The sequence below is a fragment of the Melanerpes formicivorus genome, unplaced genomic scaffold (assembly GCF_026170545.1).
Source record: "Melanerpes formicivorus ecotype bairdi unplaced genomic scaffold, bMelFor1.0.p_v2 SCAF_78, whole genome shotgun sequence".
Taxonomy (NCBI): Eukaryota; Metazoa; Chordata; class Aves; order Piciformes; family Picidae; genus Melanerpes; species Melanerpes formicivorus.
In genome coordinates, this window is record NW_027142430.1 from 2,227,304 (window position 1) to 2,248,013 (window position 20,710).

General features: G+C 50.5%; 1 protein-coding gene and 2 long non-coding RNA genes across 6 annotated transcripts in view; 2 read left to right on the top strand and 1 right to left on the bottom strand.

The window, feature by feature from the left end:
* The first annotated feature begins 6,117 nt into the window (after positions 1-6,117).
* LOC137454265 (uncharacterized) lies at positions 6,118-10,099 on the top strand. Its single transcript, XR_010990567.1, has 3 exons — positions 6,118-6,200; positions 9,657-9,830; positions 10,011-10,099. It is a non-coding gene; the product is annotated as an uncharacterized lncRNA (long non-coding RNA).
* SLITRK3 (SLIT and NTRK like family member 3) lies at positions 7,632-12,968 on the bottom strand. 4 transcript variants are annotated; one of them, XM_068164280.1, is made up of 2 exons: positions 12,148-12,968; positions 7,632-10,490 (listed from the first exon to the last, which is right to left on the bottom strand). In XM_068164280.1, exon 2 carries the CDS (start codon positions 10,470-10,472, stop codon positions 7,632-7,634), a length of 2,841 nt encoding a protein of 946 aa, XP_068020381.1. In that variant the 5' UTR covers positions 10,473-10,490; positions 12,148-12,968. The 4 variants fall into 4 exon arrangements, with proteins under 4 accessions (XP_068020381.1, XP_068020377.1, XP_068020379.1 ...); XM_068164276.1 differs by having other exon boundaries at positions 7,632-11,867; XM_068164278.1 differs by having other exon boundaries at positions 11,446-12,968.
* Positions 12,879-20,710, top strand: part of LOC137454266 (uncharacterized) — a 153,029-nt gene continuing 145,197 nt past the window's right edge. Inside the window, exon 1 of the long non-coding RNA XR_010990571.1 lies at positions 12,879-13,506. This is a non-coding gene — a long non-coding RNA (uncharacterized lncRNA). The remainder of the gene's footprint in view (positions 13,507-20,710) is intronic.

A 20,710-nucleotide genomic window follows, 5' to 3' on the forward strand; every position in this document is an offset into this window, starting at 1 on the left:
CCTTTGCTTATTCCCAGGGAGGGCTGAAGAACTAGGAGCCAATAGCCTGGACTTGGCCTCTCTTTGGAGCACACTGACATAAACTGGGTCCAAAAAAATGTCTTTACTTGCCATATTTCTCTGCTTGCCAATACTATCCACTTTCCAAAGCAGCCAGGTTTTGGGGTCACTGCAAGAAAACATAACAGAAGTGATGCCACAGGAAAGGATGCTCTGTGATTCACAAGAGTTCAGCAGCTCTACACCTCGGCCAGCAGCACTCTGCTGCAGGCTGCCCAGGTCACAGCCCTTGCAAGGCATCTCCACAGCACCACAGAAACTCACTGCATGAGTTTCCTAAAGAACACAGAGGCAAACCTTTAACTGACCAGCCAGCATCCATTACCAACATCCCTATTTTTTAAAGGTGGTTTTTCACCAGAATGCTACAATGTGCAGTTTCTAAGTGCTGAGCATTCCCTTGCTCCCTGTATGCACCGGACCTGTGTGTCTGATGGTACCTGATTGCTCAGGGGGAAGTAAGTTAGCTGGCCACATCTGACCCTCACTAATGGGAATGTAATACATCTTCCTTTGAGGCCTGAGCACTCTCAGGAAGGAGAGGACACAGCAGAGCAAGCACACTGCAACTCTAAAGCTGAGAAGCAACTCCTGCCCTCTTTTGAGCACAGCTCCTTCTTTCTCCGAAGAAAAGTAATTAATTAAATTTGAAAGTCCTATTAAAAAGCATTGTTTGGTGACAGTTTTCATACTGCAGTTTCTCCTGGCTTCAGTCACACTCTGAACAAAATCAAGCCAAACAATCACAGAACCAAAGAAACCTAAATGAAAATGAATCAGCCTTGATTTGCAAAGTCAAAGCCTCCAGAGTTCAATAGCAGCCTTTGGTTCAAGGATTATGCAGACAGTGGACATTATACAAATATAGACAGAGTGTAACTTAAAGACCAAGCACAAAGCCAGAGCTTTGGGTAGCTTTCCAGAACACTCTCAGTTTAGGGCAGTTATTGCTGTGACAGACTGCCTTTGTTTTCAACAAGTATGCTGGCTATTAATAAACGCGTTCCCGCAGTTCTGCACCCTGTAAACTGTGTTTGCTGTCTCTGGAAAAGCAAAGTCAAGCTGAGGAAAGCAAGGGAACAAACAATCCACATTTGCTCATAATCATTACATTAAAGCCTCTTTAACATTTGGGGAAAGTCATTCACTTCAGTTGAGATGGTCTCTGTAGGATAAAGACTTCCAAATCTTTCTTCCACCTGTTTGTTTTAGAGTTACAGGTTCCCCCACCAGCGATGGTGCCAGGTCCCACCAGCAGCGGAAGGGATGGCAGTGCCAGCAGCAGCAGCTCTATGCCAGTCCAACAGTGATTTATCACAATTCAGGAACTCCTGCTTCAAATTATTCAAGCTCTGCTGCAGAAATCTGCATTGCCACAGAGAACCTCCCTTGCTGGCACACTGCTGCAACTGACATGCCAAACTGCCGTGCCACAAGCCACGGGGCAGGAATATTTCTCCGCAGTTAGTGGTATTTCACAGGATAACAGAATGGTCTGGGTTGGAAGCGACCTCCAAAGGTCACCCAGTCCAACCCCCTCTGCACTCAGCAGGGACATCCCCAACTAGATCAGGTTGCCCACAGCCCTGATGGGCCTCACTGACTATCTCCAGGAATGAGGCCCCAACCACCTCCCTGAGCAACCTGTTCCAGTTTGTTTGAGTTCCCAAAGACACAGAGCTTCAACCCTTGGGTAAGTTAAAATATTTCTTCAGAGTTCATAGAATATAGAGGGAAATTCAGCAGAGAGCTAGGAAATTTTAGTAGAAAAACAAAGGTCTTAGAAAAAGTCACTGGACACTAAGGGCTCGGCATATGCCATGGAGCTACTCAGATTGTGCTACACCCTCTATTCTTATCTGTTCTTTTAAGACACCCAACACTTAGTATTGCTTATATACACATCTTCGTGATGTCCAAAAGAAAGATTAGCAAGCTTAGCATTCAAAACCATCAAGGCTGAGGCAACACCCACTCTAAAGAGACTGCTTAGTAAGGCTGTGGGACAAGGAATTCCTGCAGCAACACCGGTGGCTCTCTTCCTCCCAGCCTTCTCCTGTCATCATCCCACAAAAATGAGCCATCTGACACTGTTCTGCACATCACAGTATGAGCTGATTTAACAGAGAAAATGCCACACAGGGGAGTGTTTCCAAACACTTTCACAGTGATCAAAGAGAACCTACCAGTTCCACCCAGGTAGTTACGTGTAGTAAATGCTTTCATGCCCTAACACCTCAAACAACCTAACTCCAACGACAACAGAAGTAGCGAGTAAAGCAAAAGACGTACAGAAAAGATTCTGTAAACCCCAGCCCTCAGTGCCTGCTAATTATTCTTGGGTTTTCTTTAAAAGAGGGTACTCGTAAAGTATCACCAAGGAATTCTAGCATTCCTAATCTTGCTGGCTGGCTGGTTACTGAGGACACTAGGTCTAAACTCTGCTCCAAATTTCTGCATGCTTTGAACCTGCTGAGGCTTGTATTTGTCTGTCTGCAAATGCTCTTGTCCTACAAGAAAAAGTGAGTGCTGAATATCTTTTGGTTAATTTGTGAATGAAGTCAATCATAAAAATTGCTAAGCTGACTGCAAAACCACTCCCTCTTTAGTTCTGGAATACTTGCACAGAGTCTCAGAGCATTTGGATACATATGTTGCAGCTTTTGGAGGTGAAATTTTTCATTCAAGTCCATTGCCTTAAGCGAGCAGTAAGGTAGTATTTCATCACTGCCTTTGAGGATGCAGAATGAGGCTTCCAGCCTGTACCCACACAAGGGCTTGCTCCAAGCACGTTCCACTTCCACTGGCTGGAACAGGCTTTGAATTGGGGCATAGCTACACTTGCCCAGATAAAAGAGGGGGCGAGGGGAGGGGAAAGATGCATTTCCACTCAAATCAGCATGGCAGAACAGCACCATTTTGCTTCTTCATGCTTGCATGAAGAAGTTGTGAAACTCTGTATTGGGTGAATTCACTCCAGGATTCCCCATGGAAAGAGCTGTGCTGTACTGTCTAACCCAGCCAGAAAGGGACTGTGAAACACAGTAGTGAGGAAGTCAGACTTCAGATCAAGCCTTGGAAAAGCTCAGGAAGCAGGAACACAGAATGGGCAGCAGCCTGCTGAGTGCAGCCAAACGCAGGCTGCAAGGCACCTGTGCTTGGATGAAGTGTGAGTCAGGAACCACGTCTACACTTACAGCCACGCTCCGGTAGTTTGCTCGACATGGCTTCTCTCACACCTAAAGGCAGCTCACCAGCTCTTACTGTGTGAGCTGCTCACACAGAGCAGGTACTTGAACAGAGAGAGCAGTAGCACGGTGCTCAGGAGCTACTGCTTGCTCGCTAGGGCACTGCACAGTGACATTTTGCAGACGTTTCCCGTTGCTGTCCGAGTTTACGGCAGAGCAGACAAACTGACTGTAACTACACATTTCTAGCTTAAAACTAGATCAGCTGTGATGTCATCATAAACAAAAGGCAGTTTTGCCCAGCAAGGTCTCTGACAAGAGTTACCACAGTTTAACTCCTGCCCACTGCACCTGTCTGCATGACCTGTCTGCAACACTGCCCTGCCTAGCCCAGCACAGGGCCTGGCCTGCTGAGGCCAGATTTCAGAGATTCATCGCCTTCCAGAAGCCAGATTATTCTTCATGCCATGAAAATGAATATCTTTCTCTCACTGTTGACACAGCCAAAAGATCCATGAAGCAACCTCCAAGTCTCAAACTAATCTTTTGACCCAGGATGAGTATGATGGTGACAACAATGACGACGCCCAGGCAATAGGAAAGAGCACTGATAACTGAGCACCATTATTATCCTTTCTGGTTTCCTGTACACAGTCATTATCAGCCAAGACTGGGACTTACCTGGCCTTTCCTTTTGTTCTCCACCTGTAGGGAGAATTTCAACATATATTCAATATATTTCAATATATATTCAACATATTTCAATGTATTCCAATATATTCAGCAAGTGAATAAAATGAACAAAGGATAAAAGATTGGCTGCCAGGTTCTGAGCACCACCACAAGCTGAGCTGCTGGAGCCAACACCAGGTACTTGTACAACAGTGATGGAAGATACAAAAATACTTATTTATTTCAAATAGCATCCTGCCAAACACCTCTCAAACATAAAAGCAGAACATTGAACTTTATTTCATTCCTTCCCTATACCATGAACTCTGCTGATAATGATAGAATGATCATTAATGCTCCCTTTAATTAGGAGTAAGCCAGGCTGAAGCTTGTAAAGAGTCGCCTGCCACACATCAGAGAGGATGCATCCACTTTAGTTTCCTGTGGTGGAAAGTAGTGCTGCCACCCACTCAGCCTCAGCTCAACACAGGGAAGGAGCAGAACAGAAGCCATCACAACACACATTAGAGAGCACAGTTAAACATTGTCAACACTTCCAGAGCAAGCCATCCCCAAACGATTCCAGTACAGGGGGAAAAGGAAGCTTCCTACACAAGGAAAGGAAAATAACTCAACATAAGCCAAAAGTTAGCTTTTTTAATACAAAATTCCATTTTCATAGAACAAATTTATTTGCAGTGAACAAACATATCTCCTCTCCCTTCATGGGGGAGAGTGCTGCTTAGCATCATGTTGAAATTCCCTTTGCCTTTCTGCTGTCTAATTAGAATGTAAATATTATTTGCAACTGGCTTTGCTATATTTGGATACAAGTATGAACACCTAGGGGCTCAGTGACATTGCCAAAGGTGTACAGCACCAATGTCACCAGGGGTTGGACTTCACCCTGACTTGCACAGCTCCACTCATTACCTGCCTGTAGTCTTATCAATGCAATTATCATGGTTACCCTGGCCTTTGCACTTGAATGTTTATTACTGTTAACACATGCATGCTTTTCTACTAACCAGGGGCTGGGGGGAGAAACAACAACCAAAGATCAACAAATGAAGAAACCCCAAGGGATCAGAGCTGAAGGCAGCAGACAAAATACCATCAGCTGAGCAGAGGAATCTGGGAGCTCTGGATGTGCAATATTTGTACTGATAACGTGGAGCTGCTTTACAGACGTTTGAGCCACCTTTCCACCTCAGAACACACACCAAGGATGAGGAAATTACTTCTGTCATACCCAGATGCCTCATCAAGACAGACTGACAAAACAAGCCTGCAACCAGCCTTTTCCCTGAAGCTATAAATAGCAACACTTGGGGTGAAAACAACCATTTGTGGGTTTCTTTCCATTCAGATGCTTTGTGCTGGGTGGAACCGAGCTGCTTCCCAGGAGGAGGGGAGGAAGGACAGCTGGGTCTGAGGTGACCTCACATTGTGTGCTACAGCAGCCTCTGCCCCGCTCCAGAAAGGCTCCTAACAAGCACCACCACGAATGCCTTGGGAAAACACCACCTTAACATAGTGGGTTAAACACCACGACACGACCAACACACGCCTGGCTCAATCGCCGTCACTGCTCTCCCCTTAAGACAAATTATACTATAGATACTTCGGTATAAAACTCTGTATTCGAAAGTCTTTAGGGCAGTGCCTCAGCCACACAAGCGTCCAGCTACAGGCTCTCCCCGCCTGCCCCGGTATAAGGCGCCCGGGGGGTTACATTCAGAGGGGCGCGGGGGGGAGGAGGGTCAGCACCGGGGCCAGGATCGGGCCCGTCCAGGCCTCCCCGTGCTGCTGCCCGGCCGGGGCCGCTAGCGCTGGAGTTAGGGCGCCACCTGGCGGCCCCACCGAGACGCCTGTAGCCACGAACGGGGCTCCCGAGGCCAAGATACCAACGGGACCACGCTACAAACCGGGCCAAGATACCAACCGGGACCTCCCCGAGAAAGGAAATCCGATCATCTTTGGTCTCACTCCGGTTTCAGCACCATCCCCGCTTGGGGAGGAAGACCGAGTGGCTGAAATTGTTGGGATGCTTTTATAGATCACTTCCAAAATTAAAGGCTTTACAAAACTCCTTTTATTTTCCCACTCCCACCCGGCTCTGACTACTCACTCTGTATTGAACATGAGGAACATCCCCAGCAATGCCTCCCTCTGCTACCAGTAGGCAGAAGAGCCTACACGGAATGCTACTCGAGGCCACAATCCCCATTTTTCTGCCTGTTCTTACACAGATGGGAGCCACTGTGATTCCAGCACAAGGTGAGAAATAACGGATGGTGAACCGGATTTGTGCAAGTCCCAGGTGGTATCTTGGCAAGAGAAGCTGTACAGGGTTGTTTTGTTCTCTGTTAGCATCACAGTGCATTGAACCATTATTAACAAAATAGCTTTCAAGGTTCAGGTGGGGGAAAGGAAACCTCAGTCGGGGGAAGCTGACGTTTCAGGGTCAAGCCTTGTATTCCTATATATATATATATATGGGGGAATATATATATATGTATATATATATATATGCTTTTTGTTTTCAAACTGTTTTATTAGGAAAGCTATACCAGACGCATCACTGTACAATGATTAAACATTACCTTTACAATTTATATTCACTTGAAATTACAGAATAAATATATGCACATTGCTGTACCTTTGTGTGTGGGTGTGGGTGTGCATGAGTGAAAACATTAAAAGTGTTTCCTAAAAGCTGTTAGTGAGAGGTGCCCAGTAGCTTTGTTTTTGTTTTCGTTTTTTTCCCTCTTTTCTCTCTCTTTTTTCTCTCTGTACATTTGCATGTTTCTCTCATTAGGAAAGTGCGGCTGTCCTCCAACAGAACCGCGGCGTCATGATGCAGTGTCACTGAGCATCCCCCTAAGTGTGTGTGTGTGCCACGTGGTGACATCCTTTGGGCTGCTCCGCTCCGGGTGGTTTCCCCCAGCCCACGGGATTCCCCCTCTCCGCGGCCAGCGGGACCTCGGTGGGAGCTACCAGGGGAGGTGGATGGAGGAGTGTCGGGCTGGTGGTGGGGGTGGCGGTGAAAGTGAGGATGAGTGTGCGTGCGAGGGAGGGAGAGAGACAAGAGTGAGACGTTCGAGCAAGACCCTCCCCTCCCTTCCCTCTTGCAGTTTCCAGGCATGCAGCAAACTGCGCTCGTTTGCTTCTTTGCATTTTTTTTCTTTTCTTTTTTTTTTTTTTCTTTCTTTTTCTTAAATAAATGTACAGAATCTGTGCCATGATGGGCAAAAAGAAAGCAAGCCACAAAATGCCACCTTCCCTCCCCCTCCCCTCCAAGGGAAAATATAAAGGAAGTTTACTGCGATAGGAAAAAAAAAGAAAGGAAAAAAAAAAAAGGAGGGGGGGAATAGGAAAATCAAGAAAATGAAAGGATAAAAAAGAAAAAAAAAAAGGAAAAGAGAGACACAGATAGAATTTACTTAATCAGGATCAATAAAAAGATCCCCCGATAATAATAATAATTATAATAATATACCTTAGACATGGCACAGTCAAAGTCTCAGTTTCAGTATAAAAAATAATAATTGATTAACATCTGCTGGCAAAAGTCTGCGAAGGCACTTCATCGATTAACGAGCTGAGAAGGGCCCTGCCCCGCAGCGCGCACATCTGGCGGGGGGGAGAGCACACAGCTGGATCCTCTACTCGCATGCGGCGGGGCGGGGGCGGGCGGCGGGGCGGCGGTCAGAACCGGTATGTGGTCTTCTCCAGAACTTCGAGGTAGTCCGGCTTGGTTTGGAGTTTGGCCCTTAACTCGAGGTATTCGCTTGTGGGGGTTTGGTGGTCTGAGAAGCCCTTGCCGGCCGCGAAGAGAAGGGTTTCTTTCAGCCTGGCGTCCTGCTGCAGGTCCGGGTATTGCATGCCAGGGGGGTGAACGTGTAGTTCTTTTAGCTTGGGCACGGTGCCGTACAGGCAGTCTACGAAGCCCACGGCGCAGGGCGGGGGGCGGTCGCGGTCCCGGGGGCCGCCTCCCACCGCAGCCACCGCACCCCCGAGCCCTCCACCGCCCGCCGCCAGCCCGCCGCCTGCGGGGTGCTGGGGATGGACGGCGACTATGGTGTTGAGCTGCGAGCTGGACACGGCCAAGCTCCACTCCTGCTCCTTCTCCAACAAAGTGCGGTAGTTGCTGCCCGATTCCTGCGCGGCGGCAGCAGCGTGGGTGAAGCGCTCGCCGCCGCCCCGCAGCAGCTCCGCTGCCTCCCCTCCGCCGCCCGCCGCCGCCGCCTCCTCCTCCTCCTCCCGCGGCTTGTAGATGGGGTTGTTGCACATCTGGGTCACCGGGTGCGGGATGTAGTCGTAGACGTGTCCCGCCGGGGGCGCCTTCTCCGGGGAGCGCTCCCCACCCCCACCACAGCCGCCGCCGCCGCCACCGCCGCCGCCGCCGCCTCCCTCCTCGAAGAGCCTCGGGCAGCGCAGCGGCACGCCGCCCAAATCGGCCCCCTCCGCCCGCGGGCCGCGGAACGGCAGCTTCCTCCGGCGACGGCGCAAAACGAAAGCAAAAAGCCCGGCAGCGACCAGCACGGCAGAGAAGAAGAGAACGAGGAGGCTGAGGATGAGGACGGAGAGCGGCACGGCGGCCGTGGCCGGTGGCAGCTCGTAGGCGGCGGCGCCGGTAGCGGAGGGAGGCGGAGGGGCAGCGGGAGGCGAGGCGGCTGCAGCAGCGGCGGCAGCAGGGCGCAGGGCAGCGGGGCAAAGGGCCGCCAGTTCCAGGGAGCGCAGGTCACGGCGGGCCAGGCGCTCGGGGCTGGAACAGAGCACATCACCCACCACGCTGACAGAGCTGAGAGCCTCCAGCCACTGCTTGAGAGGCACCAGCTCGCAGGTGCAGTCCCAAGGGTTGAGCTTCAGGTCGATCTGGACGATGGCGTGGAGATGCTCCAGCACCCCGGCCACCGGCAGCGCCAGGAAATGGTTGTTGCGGAGGTTGAGGCGGGCCAGGGAGGTGCCGGCGAAGGCATCGGTGGGCAGGGTGCGGAGCAGGTTATTGTTGAGGAAGAGGAGCTTCAGGTTGGGCATGAGGCTGAAGGCTGCCGGCTGGATTTCCCTGATTAGGTTGTACTCGAAGTACAGGTAATGCAAACTCTGCAGGCCCCGGAACATGCCCGGGGTGAGCCGCTCAATGTCGTTGCCATTCAGGTACAGGCTCTTGAGATTGGGCAGGTTGATAAAAGCCCCATCCTGCACGTAGGAGATGCGGTTGTTCCCCAGGTGCAAGAGATCCAAAGAGGAAAAATTCCAGAAATCAGAGCGGTAGATTTTCTGGATCAAATTCCCGCTCAGGTACAGCTTCTTGGCATTCAAAGGCCTGGGCAGAAGCTCGGAGATGTTGTGAAACCCTCTCTCCTTGCAGTTGACTGTCAGGCCCAGGTCGTTGATGTGCAAACTGCAAGAGCACCCAGTGGGGCAGATGATGGGGATGGGGGGGCGGGTCTGGTAGGCAGCCACGGGCGGTTGGTTGGGCCCAGGGTACAGGCCGCGCGATGTCGGGGGAGGCCGGGGCGCCCTGGGCTGCTTGGTGGGTTTGGGCTGCTTGTTGGATGTTTTGTACTCAACAGAGGAAGCGGTGAAATGGAAGGAGGACAGCATGGAGGAAGGCTTTGTAGGCCACGCGTTCTCCTTGCTGGACGACAGCTGAGGGATGCCCAGGCTGGCTTCCACCTCGGAGTCGGACAGCATGGGGCAGAGCTTACTTCTTTTGATTTCCCGCAGGTCCTTCCCGTGGAAGTGGAAGGGGGTCTCGCAGGTGATGTCCCCCACCAGAGCGGTGTAGGGGATGCGCTCCAGCCAGCTCTTCAGCTGCACGATCTCGCACGTACAGTTCCAGGGGTTCTCCTCCAGCTGGATCTCCATCAGGCTCCTGCCGATATGGTCTAACATCCCACGGTACGAAAGGACTTTTAGCCGGTTCCCGCGCAAGTCCAAGTGGGTTAAGGACACAGACTTAAATAAGTTGTTGGGAAGCATGGGGATAAGATTGTCATTTAGGATGAGGACCCTCAGTTTACTCAGGTTGCGGAACGCCCCGCTTTCAATCCGTTTGATGACGTTGTAATCTGCCTGCAGATACTCCAGACTTTCCAAGCCCAGGAAAGTGTCGTTCCTGAAAATGTCCAACTTGTTCTCGTGCAAATACAACCTCTTCAGAACCCGGAGCCCGTTAAAAGCCCCCGTCTGAATGTCCTGCAGTGCATTGTTCCCAAGATTAATGGACACAGCATTGTTCAAGTGAAGAAAACTATTGGTGTACAATTTCCTCATGGAATTCCTTTGCAGGTAAAGTTTAAAAGGTCTCGACCACGACTCTGTTATTTGACTAATATTTATAAATCCCTTGTTGTCGCAGTGTATATGGAAAATGCTCTCCTTCACTTCACAGTAACATGGATCAAAGCAGGGCTCATCCAGCTCCTCCGAGTCCTCTATCAAGGGAATTGGTGTAGTCCATGCTAGGGCAATTGTGCTTAGAAGAATTATCCACAACATCCTTCCTTTATGAAGCGTCTCTGCCGTGGAAGGTTTCATCATTCCTTGATGTTTACAAAACTGCAACGGGAAGGAAAAATGCAGATTTCAGTATTTCTCTCCTGCCCCGCACCTTTTCCCAAGCCCCTACCTGGTAGACATGTGTGAGGCTCCTGGAAAGTTGAGCAGTTGTTGGGCTAGACGTTCACAACCGACTCTAGGGGTGTGGGATGGGCAAGCCTTGCCCTGATTTACGCTTAAGAGATGTTAGACGGTTTAATCACGCGGCAGCGGCCTCCCTTATCCCCCCACCCCCTTTGGTATATGCCACCTATAAAGAGGACAGCACATGCAGACCACACAGCACCACGAGCACACAGGCTGGACGTGTTGCATCTTCACATGTTCTCCTCTGCAGGAGCAGCACTGAGGACTACACAGATTTCATACTCATGCAGTTTGAGCTTTGTAGCCCTCGCAGCCCGCGTTCACTATGGGGGAGAAAACACCAGTGGGGAGATTTCTCCCACCACATCCTTCAGACATGCAAACTCCCAAAGTTACTGAATCCCCATCCTGCCATCTCTCTGCCTCCTGGCTGGGTATATTCCATACACAATTTCAGAGGAATGTGCGAGCTTTGCTGATGTCCCTGGCCAGCCGGCTCCTGTCAGAAATCCCCCCCAATGTCTTTAAAAGAGTAAATGGTTAGCAACCCAGATTTAAAAGGACATCTCCCCCTGTGCAAATGCGCTGAGGAATTAATGCAACTGATACCTTATCAGATAAATACACACCACATATTAGTCATTTTAGCTGATTAGAGCCTTTGGAGGTGATTAATCTTTCTAAAGCACATGCCCCTGTGATCAGCAGATCTAAAGGGAAGTGACAGCTAAGGAGCACCCAGGATTGAAATGCTCAGGCTGCCTTGGATTAGGGTGGTTTGTGCCCCCAGGACCAAGCAGGAGACACGGTTAAAAAGCTGAAAGTGGAAGGGAAAAAAAAAAAAGCAACAAAAAACCTTGACACTTACCAGCCAGTAAGTTATCTATCCTACTATATAGCTTCCCGAATGAAGACACCATTCTTCTCCAGTCAGATGAAAATAATACTGTACTAATGAGATGCAGCTCCTTCAACATATGGTTTCACCCTTCCTTGCACCAGATATTTGGAATGTATGGGTACAGAGAGATGCTAAGGCTGGTGATAATAACGGCGGTGATGCAGCCTTCCTTGAATCACTGAAATGCCCATTAGAATGGTCGGGAGCGATCGTTGCTTTGGGTCTTAATCTTTCGAGAGGAAAAGGTCCTTCTATTTTTTGCCTTCCTCGTACAAGCACTAGAAAATTTTGCCCCCCATCCACAAACTTAAGAGCCAAAACGATGCATTTAGGGGAGAGAAATGCCAGAGGAGAAATCCTTAGGATCGACTTGCAAATGAAACCCTCCCCTGTGGGAAAGAGGAGATGGTTGAAAGCATGAAAAGAGAAATACCCTCTGCAATTAAAACCAGCGTCTAACTGGGGAGAAGGGAGACAGATGAGAGCTATATTGCAGTATTAGCCCCTCTGTCTCCTTTGCAAAATATTAGTCACTTAAGTTCTTTCTCTCCTGCAAGGGCTGGAATACAAACAGAAAAAATGAAGGAGGATTATCATATCTTCTTTTGGGGAGAGGGGGTGTCGGTGACCCTAGGCGGAAACAAAAGGATCCAGAAAGGTTGTACTTACCGGTTTGCAGGAGGGATTTTAGCACATCGTTACCAACCACAACAACAAAAATGATCGCCCAAAAAAGGAAAAAAATGAAGAGGGGAAGGGGAGGAAAAAGAGCTTGAGTTTAAGGGTTGCCGGTTTCTCTCTGTCTCTCCCTTCTCTGTCTCTCTCCCTCTCTCTCTACTCCTGCTGAAGCTGAGGCAAAAGGGAAAAAAAAAAAAAAAAAAAAAAAAGGGCAGAAGCAGGAAAAAAAAAAAAAAAAAGAAGCAAGCCTGAGACGTGCTGGGAATGCAATGAGCCCCTCAATGATCTTCTTTAGGATGCAGAGCTGCTGTTTGGCACACTCAATGGAGGAGGGAGGAGGAGAGGGGCTGCTGCAGGCTCCAGCGCTGCCGCCGCCGCCTTCTCCGGGCAGCGGCAGCGCCGAGCGGGAGGGCTGGGGCGCGGCGGAGGATCTCGGGCTTCTCTCCTTCCTTCCCCGCGCGTGTGTGTGTGTGTGTGTGTGTGTGTGTGATGGTGTTGTTGCCCTGGATCAGGCTTTTCCACGTCATGAAAATGAGCTTCAAGAAGGGGAGCAAATGAAGGGGGCGCGCTTGGCACCGGGTCGGGGGCGCGCATTTGGGAAGCCCTGACTATACATTTTTTTTTACCCTTTTTTTTTTTTTTTTTAAAGAGGGAAGGAGGGGGATGGTTGACGGAGAGAAAGGGAAGTGGGAAACGAGCAGATGGGGGAGGGGGGGGGGGTGTGAACCAAAAACAACAACAACAAAAAAAACCCACAAAAACAACAGCCAAAAACATAAAAGGCAAAATCCCCCAAGAAGAATCAAAGAGGAAAAAGCGGCCGGGATGGATCAGGATTTGCAAACCCACCGCCTCCCTCTCCCCCTCCCACCCACCCTCAAAAAACAAATATCAAAAAAGCTCAACTCTGGCGGAAATCAAAGATGCTCTGACCGCAGGCACCACTGAGATGCGGTGGAGAGCATCCGGGTGGGCCCCAGAGAGGGGCAGGGGTGTCCCGCCCCAGCGGCCCCGGCTTCCCCCGCCGCGCACCCCTGCGCTGCCAGTGCCGCCTCCTCCTCCTCCTCCTCCCCCTTCTTCTCCTCCTCCTCTCCGTCCTCTCTCTCTGTCTCCTTTTCTTCCCTCCTGTCCCGCTGCCGTGCCGCTGCTCCAGCCTCGCAGCCTCTCCAGGATCCAGCAGTCTCCCCCCCGCCACGGAGGCAAAGCCAAAAAAACCTCGGGAAGGGGGGAGGAGAGAGACCCGGCACCACCTTTCGCATCCTTCCACACCGCGGAGTGTGCGTGGAGGCGGAAGACCGCGGAGGGCAGCGCCGCTGGCCGGCGCCTGCTCGCCCCGGGAGCCGCAGGCAGGTAACAAGGATGCGCGGAGAGGGGAGAAAAGGGGAGGGAGAGAAGTGACTCGCGGGGAGCGGAGGATCCGCGGAGGATCCGCGGGAGGCTTGCGCGGGTTTGCCCGTGACTGAAAGTTGGCGGGAGCGGGTCGGAGGATCGGGGTGTGTGTGTCGTGGGCAGGGATGTGACCCCCGAAATACCTCTTGCATCCCTGCTGTCCGCTCCCATGCACACCCATGCACACCTTCGCACACCCATCCCCTCTCACACACATGCGCGTATCTTTAAGCAAGGCGGGAGCCGCGTAACTCACCGGGGCATCTCGCAGCATCCCCCGCTCCCGGTCCTCACCCTAACCCCAAACTCCCCATTCCCACATCCCCGGGGATTGCTCCCCCGGGAGGAGACTTAACTGGAACCACGGTGCGGTAGCAAAAAGTTGACGGCCAGATCCGCAGGTGCGGGAGGGGGAGCCCGGGGGCGGCCGCGGTTTCCTGCCGCCCCGACGGTGCGCTCCGCAGGCAGGGGCGCAGCCTGCGCGCCCGCGGACGTGCACCATCTTTCCCAGCCTCCGAAGCTCTCCGGTGCAATATGGACGCACCGCTCCCTCCTAATTAAACTGCTGCATCATTCATTTTCTGACGCGGAAGCAACATGGGGTACCAGCAGGCAACATGCACCTGACACCCCCTACCTCCCACCCCCCCACCCCCCTTTAATGAAGAGGAAGAGGTGGGGTGGGGATGAGGGCGGAGAAAATGGGCGAAAAAGGGAAATTACAACAGTTTGTGCCTGCTGCCAGCTCGCGCACAGCCTTAGCAGCGACTCAGGGAAATTACCTATGCACAGAGCACCCCCACCTTGCACCCCGCTGCGTTTTAGCGAGGGGGGAAAGGGGTCCATATCCATGATGGGTGGAGCAGAGGTGACGTCCCGGGGCGGCTGCGCCCATCCCGACCTGCCCGACCTGACCTTGCCCTGCAGCATGCTCCCGGCCGGCAACTTTCGGAAATGCCACCGACTAACACTCGTCATCGTTTTCCAGGGCTTGTGCCTTCAAATTTTGCAGATGGGCTGAGGAAAAGAGGGGATTGCAGGGGGGAGGGGGGTCAAGGGGTAGGGGAAAGGACACTGGGAGGGGATATCCCTTGAATGCAAATCAGCTCTGCAGGGTTCCTCGGGGGTGGCAGTGTCCCCGAGGACATCCCGCCCTCTCCCTGTCCAGCTCGGGGGGCTGTGCTACCTGCACAGCCCTGCCCTCGCCTCCCGCTCGGCTGTCACCCAGGGCAACCTCCGTAGGACGCCTTTCGTGGGGGGTTGTGATAGGAGGGATATCGACTCTCACCTGCTGCTAGCATCCTTGATGCACCCTACAGCGAGATCTTAGCTCTCCCTGGGCTGAAAGACCTGTATCCCCTTGTGCCCTCCCAGCCAGCAGACCGAAATCACGGCAGGCTATTCCTCCACACCTCTCTCCAGCCAAAGCAGCTCGCAGCCTGTGCTGGCTCTGCTGGTTCTGTCGACACAACCTGCTGAGAAGAGGATCAGCATAAGCGTGACTGGCAGGAGCTCTGGCTGGGGGCACGGCAGGCTGGTGTAACCAAGATCAGGATGTCACTTGCTTATTATTAATAATTACGATTATTGGCAAGTGAGCTATCTCCTTGCAAGCTCCTGTGCTGGAGCTGTAGAGGTAGGGAAGATGCATGTTGTCCGGGTGGGAGGCTGGCAGGTGCCCTCCTGGCTGCCTCTTTGCAGCCTCCTTGCTAATTACTCAGACACATCTTTCCCCCTGCCCCCAAGAGCCTGGTGAAAACAAGGGACTGGGAAGCCAGGGATAACTTCGGTGGCAAATGAGCAAAAAGCCTTGGAAAACGACTGTACCTTTCCAAAAGTGTCATTCCAGCATAATGTTTCTACTGGAGACGACCATTCCCCCTGCTGCAGTCATTGCAACACAGTCATTTACTGCTTCCTTCCGTCTGCAGTGGGAACCAGACCCTTCCCTCCCCAACAGGAGAGGCACCGGTGCAGAGAAAGAGGCAGTCTTCCACCAAAGCTCGCGCTGCCTGGCCAGGGCTCTTCCAACCTTGGTGATTCTGTGATTCTGTGAAAGATATATTCTGGTCTTACAGAGTCTCTTTTGTCTCCACCAACCTATAATAAGGGCAAAAGCAAGGGAAATTCTCTTGTAATTATTACAGGTGGGAACTGCTTCCTGGCTCTGTGTTTTCTTAGCGCTGGGGAGCAGTTCAAAGGTTCTGGATCAGAGTGGTAAAAGGTTTTAGATAGGGCCAGAGCCTGGGCTCCGGCTGCATTTCTGCTTAAAGACCCTGACAAAGTCAACTCCTGCCCTGTGCTCACACCCAGCTCACTGTCCTCTGGTGACAAGGACTGGGGATCACCTCCAGATGCTGTTTGTTGGGACAGGTGAACACATGGGAACCCCAGTGTGGGAGGGGGAGCAGAGAGGCACGAGTGAGCTGTGATGCTGAATAATCTGTGACACAAACCTCACATGCACTCACTTGGCAGAGCTGCCAGCTGGGTGCTTCGAGGGGAGATGTTCAGGTGGTCCTCCCTGGGGTGCAGGGCAAAGCCCATGGGTTGGAGAGGGTTTCCCATGGGGCACCCTGCGTTTTGGGGCCTCCCTGGTGTAACACGGGAGTCTTTGAATTAGGAGGAAAGCCCAGGGTGCCAGGCTGTGGAAATCACAGTGCTGTGACTCTCCAGCACCCAGAGAGTGGTCCTGTGCAGGAACATTCACAGCTGCAAGGACTGCAAGAGGCAGATGTCTGGTAACACCTGGGCTGGCTTCAAAGCTGAGCTTCACAGAACAAGGAGCTAAAATTTCTTCACCGTCGTGGTGAGTGCCCTTGTATCCCCGTGAGACTTCCATCCGCTGGCTGTGCTCAGGGAAATGCATTTAACACTGAGCCTTCCCCACCCTTTTCATTCTTTGTTTTTTAACAACTATTTGAATATTCTTGGGTTTGGTTATTATAAATTGCCCAAACAGAGATGTTTCAGTGGCTTTGAAAATGTGGATGGAGGAAAAACAGGACAGAGAGTCTTTTCTGTATAGCAGTTAGCAAAGCAGTTTATGAGGCTTGACTTTCCCCCTCTGGTAGTTGATTTATGCGACAGACACACTCCACAGTGAGCAGGTGGAATTCACCTGCAGTCTTTCTTTGGAAGGGAACATTGTTAAAGCCTGCAGCACAGGGTCCCAGTGCTGCTGTAGGGATCTCAGCCTCTCTTGCTGTTGCATGCACAGTTCCATGTCACAGGGATCCCAGCTGGATGCAGAGGGCTGTCCTGCCAGCCTTGAGTCAATGCAAAGGTTTTGTTGACTGCTGCAGGATGGCATTTGGACTGTGGGAACCTCAAGGAGTCTCTGAAGTCCCTTCAGCCTGTCACTGGGTGCTCGGCTGAAGGCTTCTATCCTTTTCTCCACACAGCTCTGGGGTCTGACATGCTGTGTATGAGTACAGGCAGAGGCTGTTTGAGCTGCATAAGCACTGGTGAATGCACATCAAATGGAGTCAGTGCAAGAATTTTAAACTGGGCTTTTCTAGCCGGAATCCTGCGGGCTAGAGAGCTTCTTATGTCAAAGTCATGCTCCTGGCCACAATTTGTTAGGCTCCTCATTTTCGGTTATCCCACGGGGTAGCTGTTGATTTCTCCCCAGGGCAGTTGTGTCCAGTCTAACTGAGGCATTATTTTTAGATGGAGCTGAGAAGTAACAATGCACCAAACTGTATTGCCGTGGACTGTTTTGAATGAAATGGTCCTCAGCTGCTTTAAACTCAACAGGATGCTGAAGCTGTGAAGAAAGTCCAGCCATGCCCCCTTAACAGGCTCTGTGTAACTGGGTTTTGCTCATGGGAGCTTTTTCAGCAGCGAGATTTTGCCCAGTATTTGATGATATGTGTAAATAATAAAAAGAACAGAGGAATGGACTAATGGGTGGTATTAAAATAGAACAGCAGCTACCAGCAAATCAGGAGCACAGTGTCTGTAATGGATTGTTATTGAAAATAAAAGAGGAAGGAAGGCAAAATAAAAGGGAGGTTTTAATGGCCAAAATTGACAGTTCTGTTATTCTCACTGATTGCTGACATTTCAAGATCAGGTTTTTATCTCATGATTCTACAGCCTTCAGTGTTTCCTTCTAGTAAATCAGGCAGAGCTGTAGCTTTTTTCCCACCTCAGGCACGTAAGGAAGCCCACAACTCTACCGAGTGTGCTGATATTTATTATAGCCACTGTCAAACCCCTTCACACTCCACTTATATACGAGCTTCTCTTTGGCCTTTATTAGAGTGATCTACCGCCATGCTTAGGCATGCACAACTTCCTTTGACAGCAGCCAGAATTTCATGCGTGGATGAGAGCTGGAATAATTCCCTTGGGGGGATCTCTTCCCATCCGAACCACAGAGTTATGAGCTCTGCTCCAGTGCAGAGAGGGGCTTCTTCAGCTCTTCCCATCCTTCACACCAGCGGTTCTGCAGCCACACAGCCACACAGAATCACTGAGTCATAGAATCCTTTGGGTTGGAAATGTGCTTTAAGATCATCAAGTCCAGCTTAACCCAGCGCTGCCAGGGCAGCACTAAACCATGTCCCTCAGCACCACGTCTGCACAGCTGCCAAACCTCTCCAGGGATGGGGATATCACCACTGCCCTGGGCAGCCTGTTCCAGGGTTTGACAACCCTTAGGAAATCTTCCTAACATCCAACCTAAACCTCCCCTAGTGCAACTTGAGGCTGTTTCCTTGTTACTTAGGAGAAGAGACCAACTCCTGTCTGGCTCCGGGGAGTGTAAGGAGTGAGGAGGTCTCCTCTGAACCTCGTCTTCCAGGCTAAACACCCCCAGTCCCTCCATCTGCTCCTCAGAAAACTTATGCTCTTCTCCAGCTTTTGTACCCTCCTCTGGACACACTCCAGCACCTCATTGTCCTTCCTGGAGTGAGTGGGCAAAACCTGAATGCATTATTCAAGGTGCAGCCTCAGCCACATCCTTTCTGATGACAACATTCTGCATCGTTTTTAAGCTTTTTGGTTGGTTGTGTTTTTTTTTTGTGGTTGGTTTGGGGTTTATGCTTTTGTTGTTGTTTTGTTTGGGGGTTTGTTTGTTTTAGTGGAAAACCTCATTTTGACCTGGTAGCATCAGTGTGGTTTCTGGTGTCCTAGATGAGGCTGAGCACAGCCCACGCAAAGGAGCATCACTGACTTGGAACTGTGTTTTCTGAATATTTCCATTGATTGCCCAAAGAGCCCAGCAGCAGGCCCCACACCTTCAGGTGGCAACTGCTGAGTTGCTCCCATAAGAAAACCCTCAGCTAACACAAAGCCAGTGTTTGAACTCTCTTAGTTGAAAGCCTCCTTGCAGAATAATTGTTGTGCTTTAGTTTTACACGCCGAGGCATTTTCTTTTGCAATCTCTGGTTTGCTTAGCTCGGGTTTTTTTGCCACCTTGTGAGCTCATCCTATGCCCTTCCTGGCTCCCTTATTTTGTCTGGGCACAGGGAAGTGGAGATTACCCCCCAGCACGTGCTGTAAGCAACAGCATGGATTTTCAGGACATCTGGATTTAGAGCTGCCAGAATTAGAAACAGGAGCTCATGCTAGGGCAATCCCCCAGTCCCGGGCCATAAAGCCAATCAATTTAAAATGTAATAAAAGGCTTTCTTACTGCACTGAATGCTGTGTGGAGGAAGCCACTTTCTGCTCATTTGGAAAGAAAAGCTCATATCCTAAATTGCTTTTTAGATCAGTCTTGGTCCTGCTTTTAGTGATGTCAATGGTGACACTTCCGTTTAGCCCACTGGTGCCAGAATTTTCCATTTACTGCTAACTGCTTCTCCTCTTCCCCTTCTCCTCCCTTTCCTAAGCTCCCTGTCAGCACTACTCCATGCAGTCCTTCTGTGAGGACAGCTGAGACACAGAGACAGACCTTATCCTTCAGCTCCAAGGCAGCAGGATGAAGAGTCATTTTAATCTCCTGGGAAAAGCAGTTGCACAGCCCTGGAGGAGATGATGAGAACGGTGGCTTCCCTGCTCCTGCAAGTCTTGCCCTCCTTTCTCTTGGCTACTGATGGCACCAGTCTTACAGTAGCCCCTAGTTATGACTAAGAGGTGATCCTTCATCCTAAATGGGCTCAGCTATGAAGTTCAAGATGAGCTGACTCACTCCTACTGCAGTTACCCCTAATGGAAGCTGTGGACTAATGTGTGTCTGTGAAATCAGGGAACTGGATCTTAAGCTCATGGATCTTATCTACCACTTGGACATTCTGGAGCTCGATGCACTAACATATTAACATGCACTTAAGGTAACTATTTTTATTATGCTAAAAATATTAAGTAGCAAGAGACAACACCAGCTGAAGTGCTTGAGAGTGTCCTCCTCAGCCTTCAGCTCCAAGCTGTCCTCTGAAGGAGCGTTACTCTCTGCTGTTCCTACCATCCAGAGAGGAGATACTGCCATCAGAAACTGAGCAATTCCTTACCGCCTTGTCTAGCCTCATCTTGCACAGGAGGGAGAGCTGAGAGCAGTAGCTGCTTGTCATTTTTCCAACACCAAGACAGGTCTTTGTTGAGATTTTGGCCATGTTTTATACAGCTGAATTTCTTTGACAAGGAACAGTGGGAACCACCAGTTTGGATCACTACCTCCAGACAGTCATTGAATGTTGATGTATGAGGAGGAACAGATGTCTAGAGATTAAGACCTGTGAGGAAAGGGTGAGTTGAGACTCTTCTAAATGGCAGAGGAACAACAACATGGCAATAGATTTGAATCATACAAAAAAAATGCTGAAAAATAAAGGGGATGCTTTGTTCTCTACAAATAGCATTGGCCTTAATTTGTAGCTACAATGACTGATATCAAATGTTAGGAAGAAGTTTCTGCTGATGAGGATGACAAAGACTCTCTGAGGAGGTTGCAGAGCTTCTAGAATAAGGGGCCTGTAAAAAGGCAGGTAAGGTTCTGTGTTAGGAAAGTCAGAGGGATGTTTCTGTAGCCCCAAAATGGGTTAGGTAACCTGCTGAGCATCCTCCAAGCCGTACCTTTCTCTGATCACTCATGTTGAGGCACAAAATGTTTGTGATCCTATGCTACAGCCCCTAAAATACAAATATCTTCATGGAAGAGAGCAGGAAACTTTAATACAACCCAGGTTTGGAACCAGCTGGCAATGGCACAGGAACA